Raw genomic sequence first — 12,759 nt, forward strand, 5'->3', positions numbered from 1 at the left:
AAGTTCTAATTTCAATGAATCCCGGAATTAAAATAATATATGTATGTAAATGTATTACACATCTATATTTACATATACTTAAAGTAAAAGCTTAAAACTTAGTTATAAGCTTTTGAATTATGGAATGGTGCATAAGCTTTATAAAATATTAAAAAAACTCATTACAGCAAACCGTTAATATATACTTATGTTTCGGTTAAAATTATCTAAAAATTTCAGTGAACTTGTCTAGTTTTTTTAGATACTCAATTTTGGAACACCGTATATCCAAGAGTAAAATATATATTTTTATCGTTCTAGAGACATGGACACACCCATATTATGTTCTATAATATTATAGAGCCAAAAACAGCTTTTACCATAAATATTTCAGCTCAAAGAATTTGTGGAATTGACTCACCTTGTCCCCCAAAGTAACAATAAATGCTTTCATCATTTCTTAGAATATCCATATTTATACTTTTCCACGTAAATTTCCTTCTTTCTACATTGAATGAAATACCAAAATTATTTCTGAAAGGAAAATATACGCCACGTGATGCCTAAAATGCAATTTCTGAGTACAATGACCGACGTCGTTTTCAGTCGGCGTCCATATCGATGCGCCATGACCCTGTTCTCTCCCAGTCGCTCCACTGCCAAGTGTCGTCCTTCGTCCCTTTCGGCTCCTGTGCTCGACTGTCAGTTCCTGGCCAGCCATGACGGCTGGCGCACGCTCCGGTAAACCATCCACCGAAATTGCCGCAATACCAGCACACAAACAAATCCAAAAATACACATAAACTTGCGAATAAAAGCACAACAACATACTAGTAAAAAACACAATTTACACAAATCAAACTAATGCATTCTTAAACATGTGCCTGTGAATAACCATAAAAAACAATAACAATAACCTGCTGAAAACAATGGGAAAATTCGTCACGTTGTGTCGTGCGACCTAATGAGAATATCACCTGGTAAGTAAGTTTTAAGGGTCATTGGATTTAATGTGCGCTGGCACGTACTATATATCGCACGTAACATAAACATATGTATTTTTTTAATAATTCTAGAATATTATGTGGATCGAGTAGTGCGTCTAGAATCGTCAATCTAAAACAACCACCATTATTAAATACGATTTACTGTGAGTATTACGAATTCCTTATGCCATCAGTATTATATACATATGTATGCATGTACATGAAATCCGATTAGTTGATTATAATATATCATATATAGGATGGACCATATCAAACTAATAATTTAAAAATTTTCTAATACACAATTCTGTCGTATAGTTACAACAGAATTCAACTTTTTGTACAATGAATAATTTTAAAATAAATCACGTATGCTTACTTTGACGTCCCCTAATTTATTATTGTGTTGCAACTCACAATATATATATGTACATAATCCAAACACAATCCAGCATCTTGAGAATAATAATAGTGTGAGATACAATTTGCCACTTAGTCATATAGCATTCACTGAAATGGGATGACTAAATTAAAAATAGAATAATACGTTTCGTCTTTATTCGCTGAGCTAGAAATATAAATGCTCTGAAAAGAATCTAAGGCAAGTAAATCAGCTGTAAATTTTTTAATGAACTATATTTTATATAAAATGCATAAATTAAAATTTAGTAAATAATTACTCTTATTGTCATTTTATTAACATAAATAAAAATTATTTACTGTAATGCAAACTTAAAAATTGATTTTTTGACATTAGATTAGACAATATTTGCTACTTCTTTCAGTTTAGGATACAAATTACTATTTAGTAACATAAAATTACTTGATAGATTTGAAATAATATTTTGAATTGATATGTAGGCTGTAAAATATGTATATAAATGCTTAAAAAATAGCAATTAATCTCATCGCCATTGTTTAAATCTATTCAACTATAGACAGTAATAAAAACTTTATAAATCGCTTTTCTGTCATTAGATTGAACAGCCTTCACAACTTTTTAAATGATAGATTAAATATTCAACCGTGTTTCAAATTCTCAGTTGGAATAACAACTATAGTAAACGACCGTTTGACCTTTGGAGTTAGTTTTTAGGCGGAGACGGTTTAAAATACAATAGTACAATCTAGAATTCGTATCTTTCCTACACATTTCCATAGAATGTTTAGTTTAAGATGCACACACACTTAGTCGGGTGTTATAATATTAGCTTTACCATAATTGCTATCTTCTTTAAGTAAAAATAATTTTAATCCCTCTCTTGTTAAACCTAAATTGTAATATAATATACATTGAACAACAATATAATATTTGCTAATTTTTAAAATAAAATTTACTGCTAAAGTTAGAATTTTCAAAATACTTAACCATACTAATTTTTTTTACAATAATAACTCAATCTTTTAAGCCTCCTTAAAAAATCTTATAATCGCAAAACATAAGCCCGTATATAATCATAAATATATATCGTATCCTTGAAATTTACGAACTTCTAATCAAAATTGCTAAAATACCAAATAACGATGTTTCGATCAACTAGTGGAGCAGTTCAAGAAAGATAAAAATTGGTGTTATGATCTAACAGGTATCGTGATCTAACAGGTTTCTCCAATGCGTCACAATAGTCAAAAAACCATACACAGTATTATTGCGATACACAAAAAATATAATACATTTTGTATTATATAAGATAAAAAATAATATGATGCGTGCAATGCCAGCGTATTAAGGAGCCGGATGGCGACAGCCATAACGAGTCCTGTATCTATCGGTTATAAAAAGAGGATGCGATCGTGATTCTCGCAGACAACTTTTGCGGCCATGGCAAATAATAATTAAACCATCACAAATAGTAATTAGACGAGAAATTGACAGCTGCTATGTATTAAGATGCTCGTAAAAGAGTTATATTACTATTTTTATTTTACTAATTTATCGAATCCGCAAATTTTTTAGATACTTTTTTTACCAACAATATTTAGGGGTACGCTTTAAACCATTTTTTGTCTAATGGGTATGCAGTCAAAATAGTTTGAAGATCAATAAAATAGAGGACGCGAATAATTGGCGGTTCGTCAAAGTGAAACGTGTTTCTTATAACAAAGCCGAGCATCTTGGAAGATTTATCGCAGACGTCATTAACGTGTAGAGAGAACCTTCACTTTATCCCAAAAGTGATTCCGAGATCTTTAGTGGAAGTATGCACATATAAAGCGTAAGAACTACAATATATAAAGCTTATGCTTATGTATCAGATTTAGTCGAATCATTAATGAGATTATCCAAATATATTTTATTTTTTATTTAAGCTCTTTATTTACATACGCGCATATAATATCGGTTTTTAAAAATTAATGACGTATACAAAATGAAATATAAATCAATAGCAAGAGCGCTTTTTGAGTATAACCTTCAAATATCATTACCATTCCTTCCGCTCTTTCTTTTCCCCATTCGATAAATTTTACCAGAACTATAGTTACATATTTGCAAAGTTTCAGAACTTCAGTTACATATGTGTTTTCCATTTAATCTAAAATTATAATATGGACAATCTGAAACCGTAATTTGCACACAAATATATTATTATAGATAAGTGCTTATAATATAATTTTGAGCACAAATATTTAGACATCGCATGGATTCAATGTTGAAACTATATACAACACTAAATGGCGCGGCGATCGTTAATTTTTAAGCGGACAATTTTATATTTTACCCAATACCTTAAGCGACACTTAACCTTTCTTTTTAACTTTAACGACCTTCAGCGCATTATTGATGTTTTAATAAAACGTTTAGTAATTTGAAATAAATCGAACTACGCTCGTATCGGTTGTTTTCTCATGGCATGTCAAATTGTGTGAACTAAAAGTGGAAATTTTCTCTATGGACTGTATAGAATAGACTATGACAAACAAGAAGCCTTTGAGGTGTGCTGTTTGCTCCCTAGATCCACGACCGGAAATTAAGAAAATGTCCTCGATTAAAAGTTGACGTCAAGAAGACCTACATATGTATATATATACTATTATATGTAATACAGTTAATAGTTCATTTGATCACGCGGTTTATTAAGATTCGCTTAAACTGTTCTTCAAAGTGATAGGTTTCAAGATTCTGCCTGGTACTACAATTTCTGTCACTTAGATAGTGAATTACAATTATTCTTTAAATATGGATGACGCAATGAAGTATTTTGTTTAGGCTAAAATGCATATTTTAAACTTGAACCCTAAATAATATTTAATAATGTTTAGACACAAGTGTCTTGTTATATTAATAATTAAATTGTACATCAAATAGAAAAAATACATATATATATATTTCATTAAAAATGTATTTACAAGATTTTTATTTCATTATTAGGAATGTAATTATTTTATTATGGAATCGAATAGATATTTGTCAGAATTATTCTATCATCAATTAACCATAAAATTGGTTATAACTCATTTGGGTATTATTTACAAAGGGTAAATTTTACTTCAGAATTTCGCATCTGTAATCCGGTTTAAAAATTAGATTTATAGGAAATGAATACTTTTGATATTGAATCTGTTTTAAACATTTACATTTTACGTATACACATAATATATGTAATTTATATGTAGGTTTACGGTTTCATTACTTTTGTAAAATAAAATTTCTTGGAATGCTTATTATCGAATCTTGATTTCTAGCAGTGCTTTATTATTTTGACAAAATCTTGTATGAAAATGTTTTTGTTATTTTAATTAAGTTGAAGTCCCAGAAGTCTTGGATCAAATTTATTTTCAATTTCATAGAATTATTTTTCAACAAATGTGCTTTAAATTGAATACAGTAATTCGTCATTCCAATTTTAATAAAATAAAATAATGCTTCAATTTTACATGGTTGAATATTAATTAGAAAATCTACATAAAACGCAATTTATAATCGAATCTGTTAAATTCATAATTAAATAATTGATAATTACGGTATAGCTATAAATAATTAATAATAATGAATAAACAATTTACTTTAAACGAAGATTATAATATTTTAAAACATATTGTGTTATTATTAATGCTGTATTTTTTTAATGTTATATAAAATAAATCACTGAAAGAATATAATCATTTTTTATTTTTTTTTATAACCCTGAAATTTATAAATGTAATCAATTATTTTAGTTATTATTTTTACCACTGAAAGAAATATATGATATGAAGTTGCCTTATAAAACTTTTTATATTCACTTTCACTTCGGTATGAAATTAAGTTTATTATTAGTTTATTTTACTTCATAAAGAAAATCTTCAAGTTTGCCTGGTTTCTAAGTAGCTTTATTAATTATAATTTTTTTTAATTAATCTTGTTAGTTAGGTTAAATTAATTAATGATTTTAATTGTATAAATTTTAAATTACGCATTTTTACACAGTTTCTTTAAAAAAATCAATGAACAATAACCATGATCTAAACATTACGCATAAATTAAATCACGTCTGTGCAATAAATTAATCATAATAATAATTTATGCGAATGCAAGTATGTAAGGACATCTTCAAAGGTAAGCCAATGGCGCTTGACGATGACACAATGTCCACTTATTGCAATTGTATCAACGGAGAATTGGAACAATTTAATTCGGATTAAGCATAAGTGGCGGCTACTTCCTCAGCAACCAACTGACGGACGAGATGATGATGTGATCATTACGATCCTTTGAGCTTAATTTACTTGTTAATAAGCGATTGTATTACATTTTTGACCTTAATCGGTTTGTTTTACAACTTTCTGTGGAAGGTCAGGTGTGTTAGTAATTAAATAGAGCATTTAAATAATTATAATTTACTGCCTTTTGAGAACGAATGAGGAATACTTTATAAACACATCATATGAATAAAATAACTGTTATTAAAATTTGATAGCTTAATTGAATTTGATAAACTCAAATGTAATAAAAAATGATTAAATTGTTTTTATAAATGGTATAAAATGAAGCTATAAAGTTTAATGAAATTTTTTCTCTCGTATTCAAATTAGCTTGTTAAGAGACAAAATTCGATACCATTATGATGTGATCCATTTCCTAGTACGCTTGTTATGGAATTTGTCGCCTACCAAATTATACAAAAACACATAAATAGTCGAAACATGATATCCTTCAAATAATGACAATTTTCTCACTTTCCTTTTTCGAGATTTATTCTGTGTTGGTCTCTAAAAAATGTAAGTGACTGCTTACATGAAAAGCGACTGCTTTTTAAACGGTCATCTTGGACTTATTTCTAGTTAAAATCAAAAATATCATTTTGGATTTTTGAAGGAAATATATTCCCTGTCTGGGTGTCCTTTGGATAGTTTTTCTTTTGGTATAGATATGACTGTTATTCTTTGTCAAGGCATTTGCAACAGATACTTTTAAACTTCCCTGATTTTTGTGATTTGATCTGCTAAAAGATTTTCTCACGGTGGTGTTCCATTTTAACAAAGAAACCCCCCTTTGTTTTAGCTGGTTAAAACTGGTCTTTGTATATCATATGCTGAACTAGCCCTTTTTATTATTTAATAGCATAATAATCATATTCTCACGTGTGTAAATTTGCCTAAAATCTGGCAAATTAACTATTTCATTAAAAGGTGGTTCAATTTATAAATCCTAATTGACTTTTTAATTTTAATTAATCACTTCAATATTTTTTAAATATTATTATTAGGTACTTTTATGATTATTTAAAATTCACAAAATAATCAAAACGTTATACACTTTTAGGTAATTAAATTTTAAGAGTATGAATTTTTAGAATTGATGGCCAAATTGTGTATTTGATGATAGTTTAATATACAAAGTATAGATATAATTTACTTAGATGTGTACAGACGTTGTAGGTTCAGGCGGGGGAGTCGAATTGGCGAGTCTTGAGAGTCCGTCATGTTGTGTTTGATTGGTGATGAGTGATGGCCGTCCATCTAATGAGTATTAAGCGATTCTCTAGTAATTCGTGATTTGACCGAGTGTCATATCTTTTGCAATAGTCCTTTGTGAAAGCTTTGATTAATTGCTTTAGGGGCTCGCTCCATCTTCAAATCTAATCCATTGTGAGAGATTCAAGGTGGATTAATTATAATTCAAATATTAGATGCAAAATTATTAATAATTTTCTATGCGAGTTTCATAAAGAGTTTTTTGGTAAATTTATGACTTTCGAAAGCGTGGTTATTGTGCAATTCTGGTGTTCATTATTGTGAGCCAAACCATTGTCGTTTAAATACAAATATGAATAAATATATTTCTCGTTGTACTTAATAATTATAGATTTTAATTTGTGTATATCTATAATTAATATAACTGTATTATATTTTTTTTCACTAAAGTTTTAATACGTTTTCTCTGCTGTATTAAAACTTTCATTAAACTAATACACACCTAAGAAATAATTACTATCTTATTTTATAATTCATACGTACATTAGTAGATACTTGTTAAAATATGTATTATTTTAATCGAGGCCCTGTTTAAATATAGAGATGCTTAATTATATGATTCATCAAATAATTTTGTATTCTCAAATATTTAGAAATACACAAAATAACTTTCATTCTTAAAATAGTAGATAAAACAATTTTAAATTACTTTAAAACTACAATTTTATTGTCAGCACCGGTTAAATTATTTTATACAGATATATTTTAAGTCACTGTTACATCTGAAAAATCATCGACAATTAGTTGTTTAACATTCACAATAATAAAAATAGTACTAGTAGTATTAAATAGGCTTTTTATAAAATACTTAAAGGTAGCAATAATTAACTCGATATCTTTTACAATGTCGATCTTAAAATACTCAAATATAATAAAATGATATTTAAGAATATGTTTGAAAAACCTTTAGCATTAACATGGATCAGTAATATTTAGAGTTAAGAATTAAGAAGAATTCCCCAAATGTTAACTATTAGATTTAATTTAATCTATTATTAATATTTTTTATAGTCCTATAGAATTTCTGTTATTTATGTTTATTAAATATAGCTATACATTATTTAAATGTCAGATATTAAACTATTTATCATGCAAATCAACTAAACAACCTCTAAGATTGAACTAGATCTATAGATTAGAAGTATTAATTCTAAAGATTACTATGATACTTCAGCATAAGCGGTTCTAATGTGATTATATACAATAAAAACACTTAGTTTGCGTAACCTTGATCGTTTTTAATCTAATTGCATTAAAATCACTATTTTATTTTCAATATACAGTTTTTAATTGTTATTAAAATTAATACAATTTCATAAGTAATCCTTGAAAATTATTTTTCAATAACAGGGAAAGTTTATTTTATACATCCCATATTATTAATATCATTATTGTTAGAATCGCTTTCGGAGCGTGCAGTTCCTGTAACTGTTTGGTGCATTCGTGACTAATTCTGTGAGTGTTATTAGTTTTATTTATGTATAAATTCCAATGAGCCACACATAATAATATGTAAATAAATTAACAAAACAATGCCAGTGCTTAAACTTGTTTGCGAGATAATTCTTCGGTCATAAACGACAGTAGTTCATCGGTATTCCGACTGACCGCACGAGTGTTGATAATTCTTTAGTAATGTTATTAATTTAATAATAATAATAATAACTGACATAAATATATAAATCATACATGTTATTCATAGTAATCATAGTAACATAATAATGTCTGAAATAAATGTGCAAAACGTCTTAAACATGACTTTCGTCAATATGTTCTTCGATAAATCTAGTTCAAAGTAAGTGTAGCACTTAACTAGTAGGTTAGTGCATGCTTATTTACTTTAATCTTAAATTTTAATTAACACGTTTATAAACTGTGTATTATGAATGATAATAATTTAATTGACCTTGATACAACATGTCATTTCCTTTGTTATAAACGAGTACAATATGAAGTACTTTTTATTAGTTCGTTTTATGTATAAAAATCACTTTCCCTTTCGAATCATTATTTTTTAATGAACACAATAGAAACTACAACCGTGACATGGTTTTTAATGGAATGAATCTTTATGGATTTCACAATTGACCATGGCGATTGCTCTTCACAATTAACTGATAAAATATATGTTTGACATAAGATAGCCTCTTGACGAAAACTGTCGCAACTTTGCTAAAAAAAAAACAATTCCTTCAGGGCTATGAACCACTCAAGCTTTCACGTTCATGTGACACATGTCAGTTAGCTCTTAAAAGGTTAAAAATGAATTTATATCGCAGTATACAGATACAATAAACGTACATGTAGATCGTTGCCCTTTTTGTCATCACAATGAGATAATGATATGCTTTATCGATTTAATGTGTTACAAATATAAGCAATTACAAAAATAAGTGTCGTTGTTTTTTGTTTATAATTATAGTTATGGAAACAATACGCAGAATTAATAGTAAGATAAACATTTTACTATATGAGCTTCTGTTATTTTTTTTGTGATATAATCTGCAATAACAGATCTAAAAAATCATTTTTATTACAAGGTTTTCATTTTTTAATTATTTACACAAAACATTGTACATACAAGGATAACAAATCGCAATAACGCCCACACAGTGCATAAATGGAGTTTTACATATTTTGCATTTTTTCATAAAATTATCATTTATTTATATTAATTTTTATATCCGTTTTGTGAATCATCTTTGACGCCAATTTTTTGCATGTATATATTAATTTATACTTATCCCGTATTTACATAGTCTTTTGCTTCTTACGGTTTATGTTCTTTTGAGAATATTTAAGAAAATCTGCCGTTTCACGGCGACGTTTTCTAAATGTATACATGCGAAATTGCTCTATTAAAAAGAATGAGTTCATGTACGTGATATTAAATTTCTGGAACGGAATTAGATAACAGCGACAGTCGTGAAAGTATGCAAAATAATAGTCATAACACGCCCGATCGTTTGGACAAATATGGAAATATGAAAAAATAGAGATAACCCTGTACTATTTTTTTTGCGTTCTACAATGAAAACGCGTAGTATTTGTAAACATAAATGTAATCAAACAATTAACTTTAATTAAAATGTGACACATAACACTATATATCAATGATTTTATTCAAACTTAAGATTCTAAAATGTATACATATTTATAATAAATATTTATCTATACAAAAAACCTGTTGGTTCGTTTTTAAAATCATATTTGTTTTTCATTTTACCGAAGAATATATAGTCACCTTAGTTATTGTTGCTGTAGGTCATGATCCCGCTACGCGACCATATCGCATCGTATATTTATTAAACATGTTTTTTTGGTTCACGTGTTGATTGATAGTAAGGTGAACCCCGAAAGGCTTTGGCAAGTTACTGTTACGGTCCGAATTGTATTGCGCCTCCTTCTGAAAACATTTTTGTATTTTTTTTATAAAGCTTGCTTATTACCTACATTTTATGATTACGTAAAAATAATAATATTTATGTTAAAAAGTCTTTCATTATTATCTATGGCTGTCAAAAACGCAACCCACGGACTGAATTTAATGCGCAGTTAAATAAAGCGCAATATTTTATTTAATTAAAATAACTATTTATTAATACCCCTATATATTTTTTCTTTGTACAGTGAATCTATCTAATCCCAGGTAGTCTTTTAAGTAGGTCATACAGCTCTGGGAGCACCGGCGAGGGCCCTTCTCTTACGCGAGGTCGAAGCCGCAACTTAACATAATACTAATTATTTTTATAATATAATACTAATATCAATGATGAGTATATACCAGTTTGACGGACGCGTGGTGACGGGTTGCAATTATTCACAGATTGGGACCGCTGCAGTAGAATGATCGGCGGACGTGGCGCCGCCGGCCGTCGTCTTGTTGTCGAGGTCCATCAAAGTATTTGTTGCCCTCCGTCGCCATCAGCAGCGGCGATTAATGATGATGCGGTACTGCAACTGTTTTTAAATAATCACGTCGTCGGCCAAAACTAATGTTACAAAGATAAATATAAGCTTAAACAAATTATTTATTTTAAAAAGTGATCTTTAAGCAAATCAAAAACAGTATTTTAAACAGCGCAATGTCGCCACATACAGTACTGTGTGCAATTCTAAAAAACGGCAGTCTGTATAATTTTTTTTTACAAAATCTGCTTATTAAAAAAATCAATCAAATGACAATATTTGTATGTATTCAATAAAAAAAGTAAAAATAAGTCAATTATCTTAATTTTATAAGAATGTATTTATGACTAAATTTTTGTATCGTTATTTAGTGAAAAACCAAGCTACTTTAGTCATCATCACTCATTGCATTTTACACAGATATGTCCTGGCAACAAAGAAAAGATTTTTTCCATAATCATATAAGCTATCGACTATTAAAAGCAGTTTTTTTAATTATAGTATTTATTAAATGTGAGCAGAATATGAAGCGCTTCTCTATCACTCAATAATTCGATAGATTTCAAGAGAATAAGTATTGAAGCGCTTGTTTAAATTAAGCCAAAATATTCATAATTTCTGGAAGAATGAAAAGGCTCAGTTTTAGAACATTATAACAGGCAGGATTGTTCACCTATCAGATATTTTTAATCAAATAAATAAGATAAATCTTTCCACTGAATGTCATGAACTAACCACTATAGATGTAGCTGAAATAGTACAAGCTATCTTGGGTTTAAAGAAAGGAGTACCTAGAGGTCAACTTGCAAACTTCCCATTTGTGTTTAAACACTCTCTTTTGATTTAATCTAACAAGTAAAAAGGTTCATAAATAAAGAAAAAAGTGTAAGCAGGCCTGTATTAGTACAATATACCAAATTCGCGAGCAAGTAAAAATCCATATATTTTTGAAAACGATGTAATTTGATTGTATATAAATAAACTATTTTTGACACAAAGTAATTTTCAAGTAGCAACAAATGTTATCAAATATATAATATACGGAAATCAATTAAGAGCAACGAAAAAGTAATAATACAGAAATATTTGGGCCCATCAAAATCGTGAAAAGCCGCCGGTCGCTTGGTTGCCTGAGATATATCAGTGTTGCCGCCTAGCGTTGTGGTCAAATAAATCAACCCCCACAAATTAGGTAGGGTTTCATAAGTCGGCTAAAGATTCAAACCCCTTGAATTTAAGCAGACTGATTTTACGAAAACCTATGGGCTCAATCCCCAAGCATAATAAATTATGATGTTTACTAGCTCGCAATTTGCCACGAGTCAGCTGATTTAACTTGCGAGTCATATTGCGGTCTGTAAATCTGTGTTTAAATCTTTAAATCATATGTGGTTTGTAGCCCGCATTATATATTATGTAAATATCCACTGCTATAGATACTACATACAAACACTAGTGTTTAAATGCATATACCCTGTATTATTCTGTATCAAAACATATTGCGTCAGAACTCAGTCAGTTATGTTAGGTTGTATTAAATTAAAATTTATGTATGATATGTTGATTTTTCGATTAATAGGAAGCTGGTCAATTATAAGGTTATTGTTAAATATAAATGCACTATAAAATAAAGATGATAATTTACTATCAAATGCAATCACTATCACAATCAAAACAATATATTAAATAATATTATGATTATTAAAAAAAACAATATAATTTATTGTTTATTAAAATATTTTTAATAGCATATTTATTTATTTTACTTACAGTCTGAAATAGCGTATTGGATGACTACCAACGGCACTTCCAATAAAAATACCTGTCCAAACTACAAGATTGAATCAGATGTCTACCATTGCTAGATTTGATTATAATGTTTTCACATTGAAATCCATTAAACTAACGCCTGTCACATTAGCGACAGATT

At 28.6% G+C, this 12,759-nt stretch overlaps 1 protein-coding gene across 5 annotated transcripts in view; it reads left to right on the forward strand.

The window, feature by feature from the left end:
* The first annotated feature begins 680 nt into the window (after positions 1 to 680).
* The window catches only part of Ndae1 (Na[+]-driven anion exchanger 1), a 48,487-nt gene continuing 36,408 nt past the window's right edge, over positions 681 to 12,759 (forward strand). For 3 of the 5 annotated variants that reach the window (XM_088188667.1, XM_088188670.1, XM_088188673.1), the window contains exon 1: positions 8,518 to 8,715. In XM_088188667.1, coding sequence (XP_088044793.1) covers positions 8,642 to 8,715 — 74 coding nt within the window. In that variant the 5' untranslated portion in view covers positions 8,518 to 8,641. Of the gene's footprint in view, positions 960 to 1,055; positions 1,130 to 8,517; positions 8,716 to 12,759 lie in introns of those variants that run through there. The other 2 variants (XM_088188671.1, XM_088188672.1) reach the window with 2 other exon arrangements.

Source organism: Plectrocnemia conspersa, unplaced genomic scaffold (assembly GCF_051122295.1).
Source record: "Plectrocnemia conspersa isolate PC_06_02 unplaced genomic scaffold, ASM5112229v1 ptg000007l, whole genome shotgun sequence".
In the NCBI taxonomy this organism is placed as follows: domain Eukaryota; kingdom Metazoa; phylum Arthropoda; class Insecta; order Trichoptera; family Polycentropodidae; genus Plectrocnemia; species Plectrocnemia conspersa.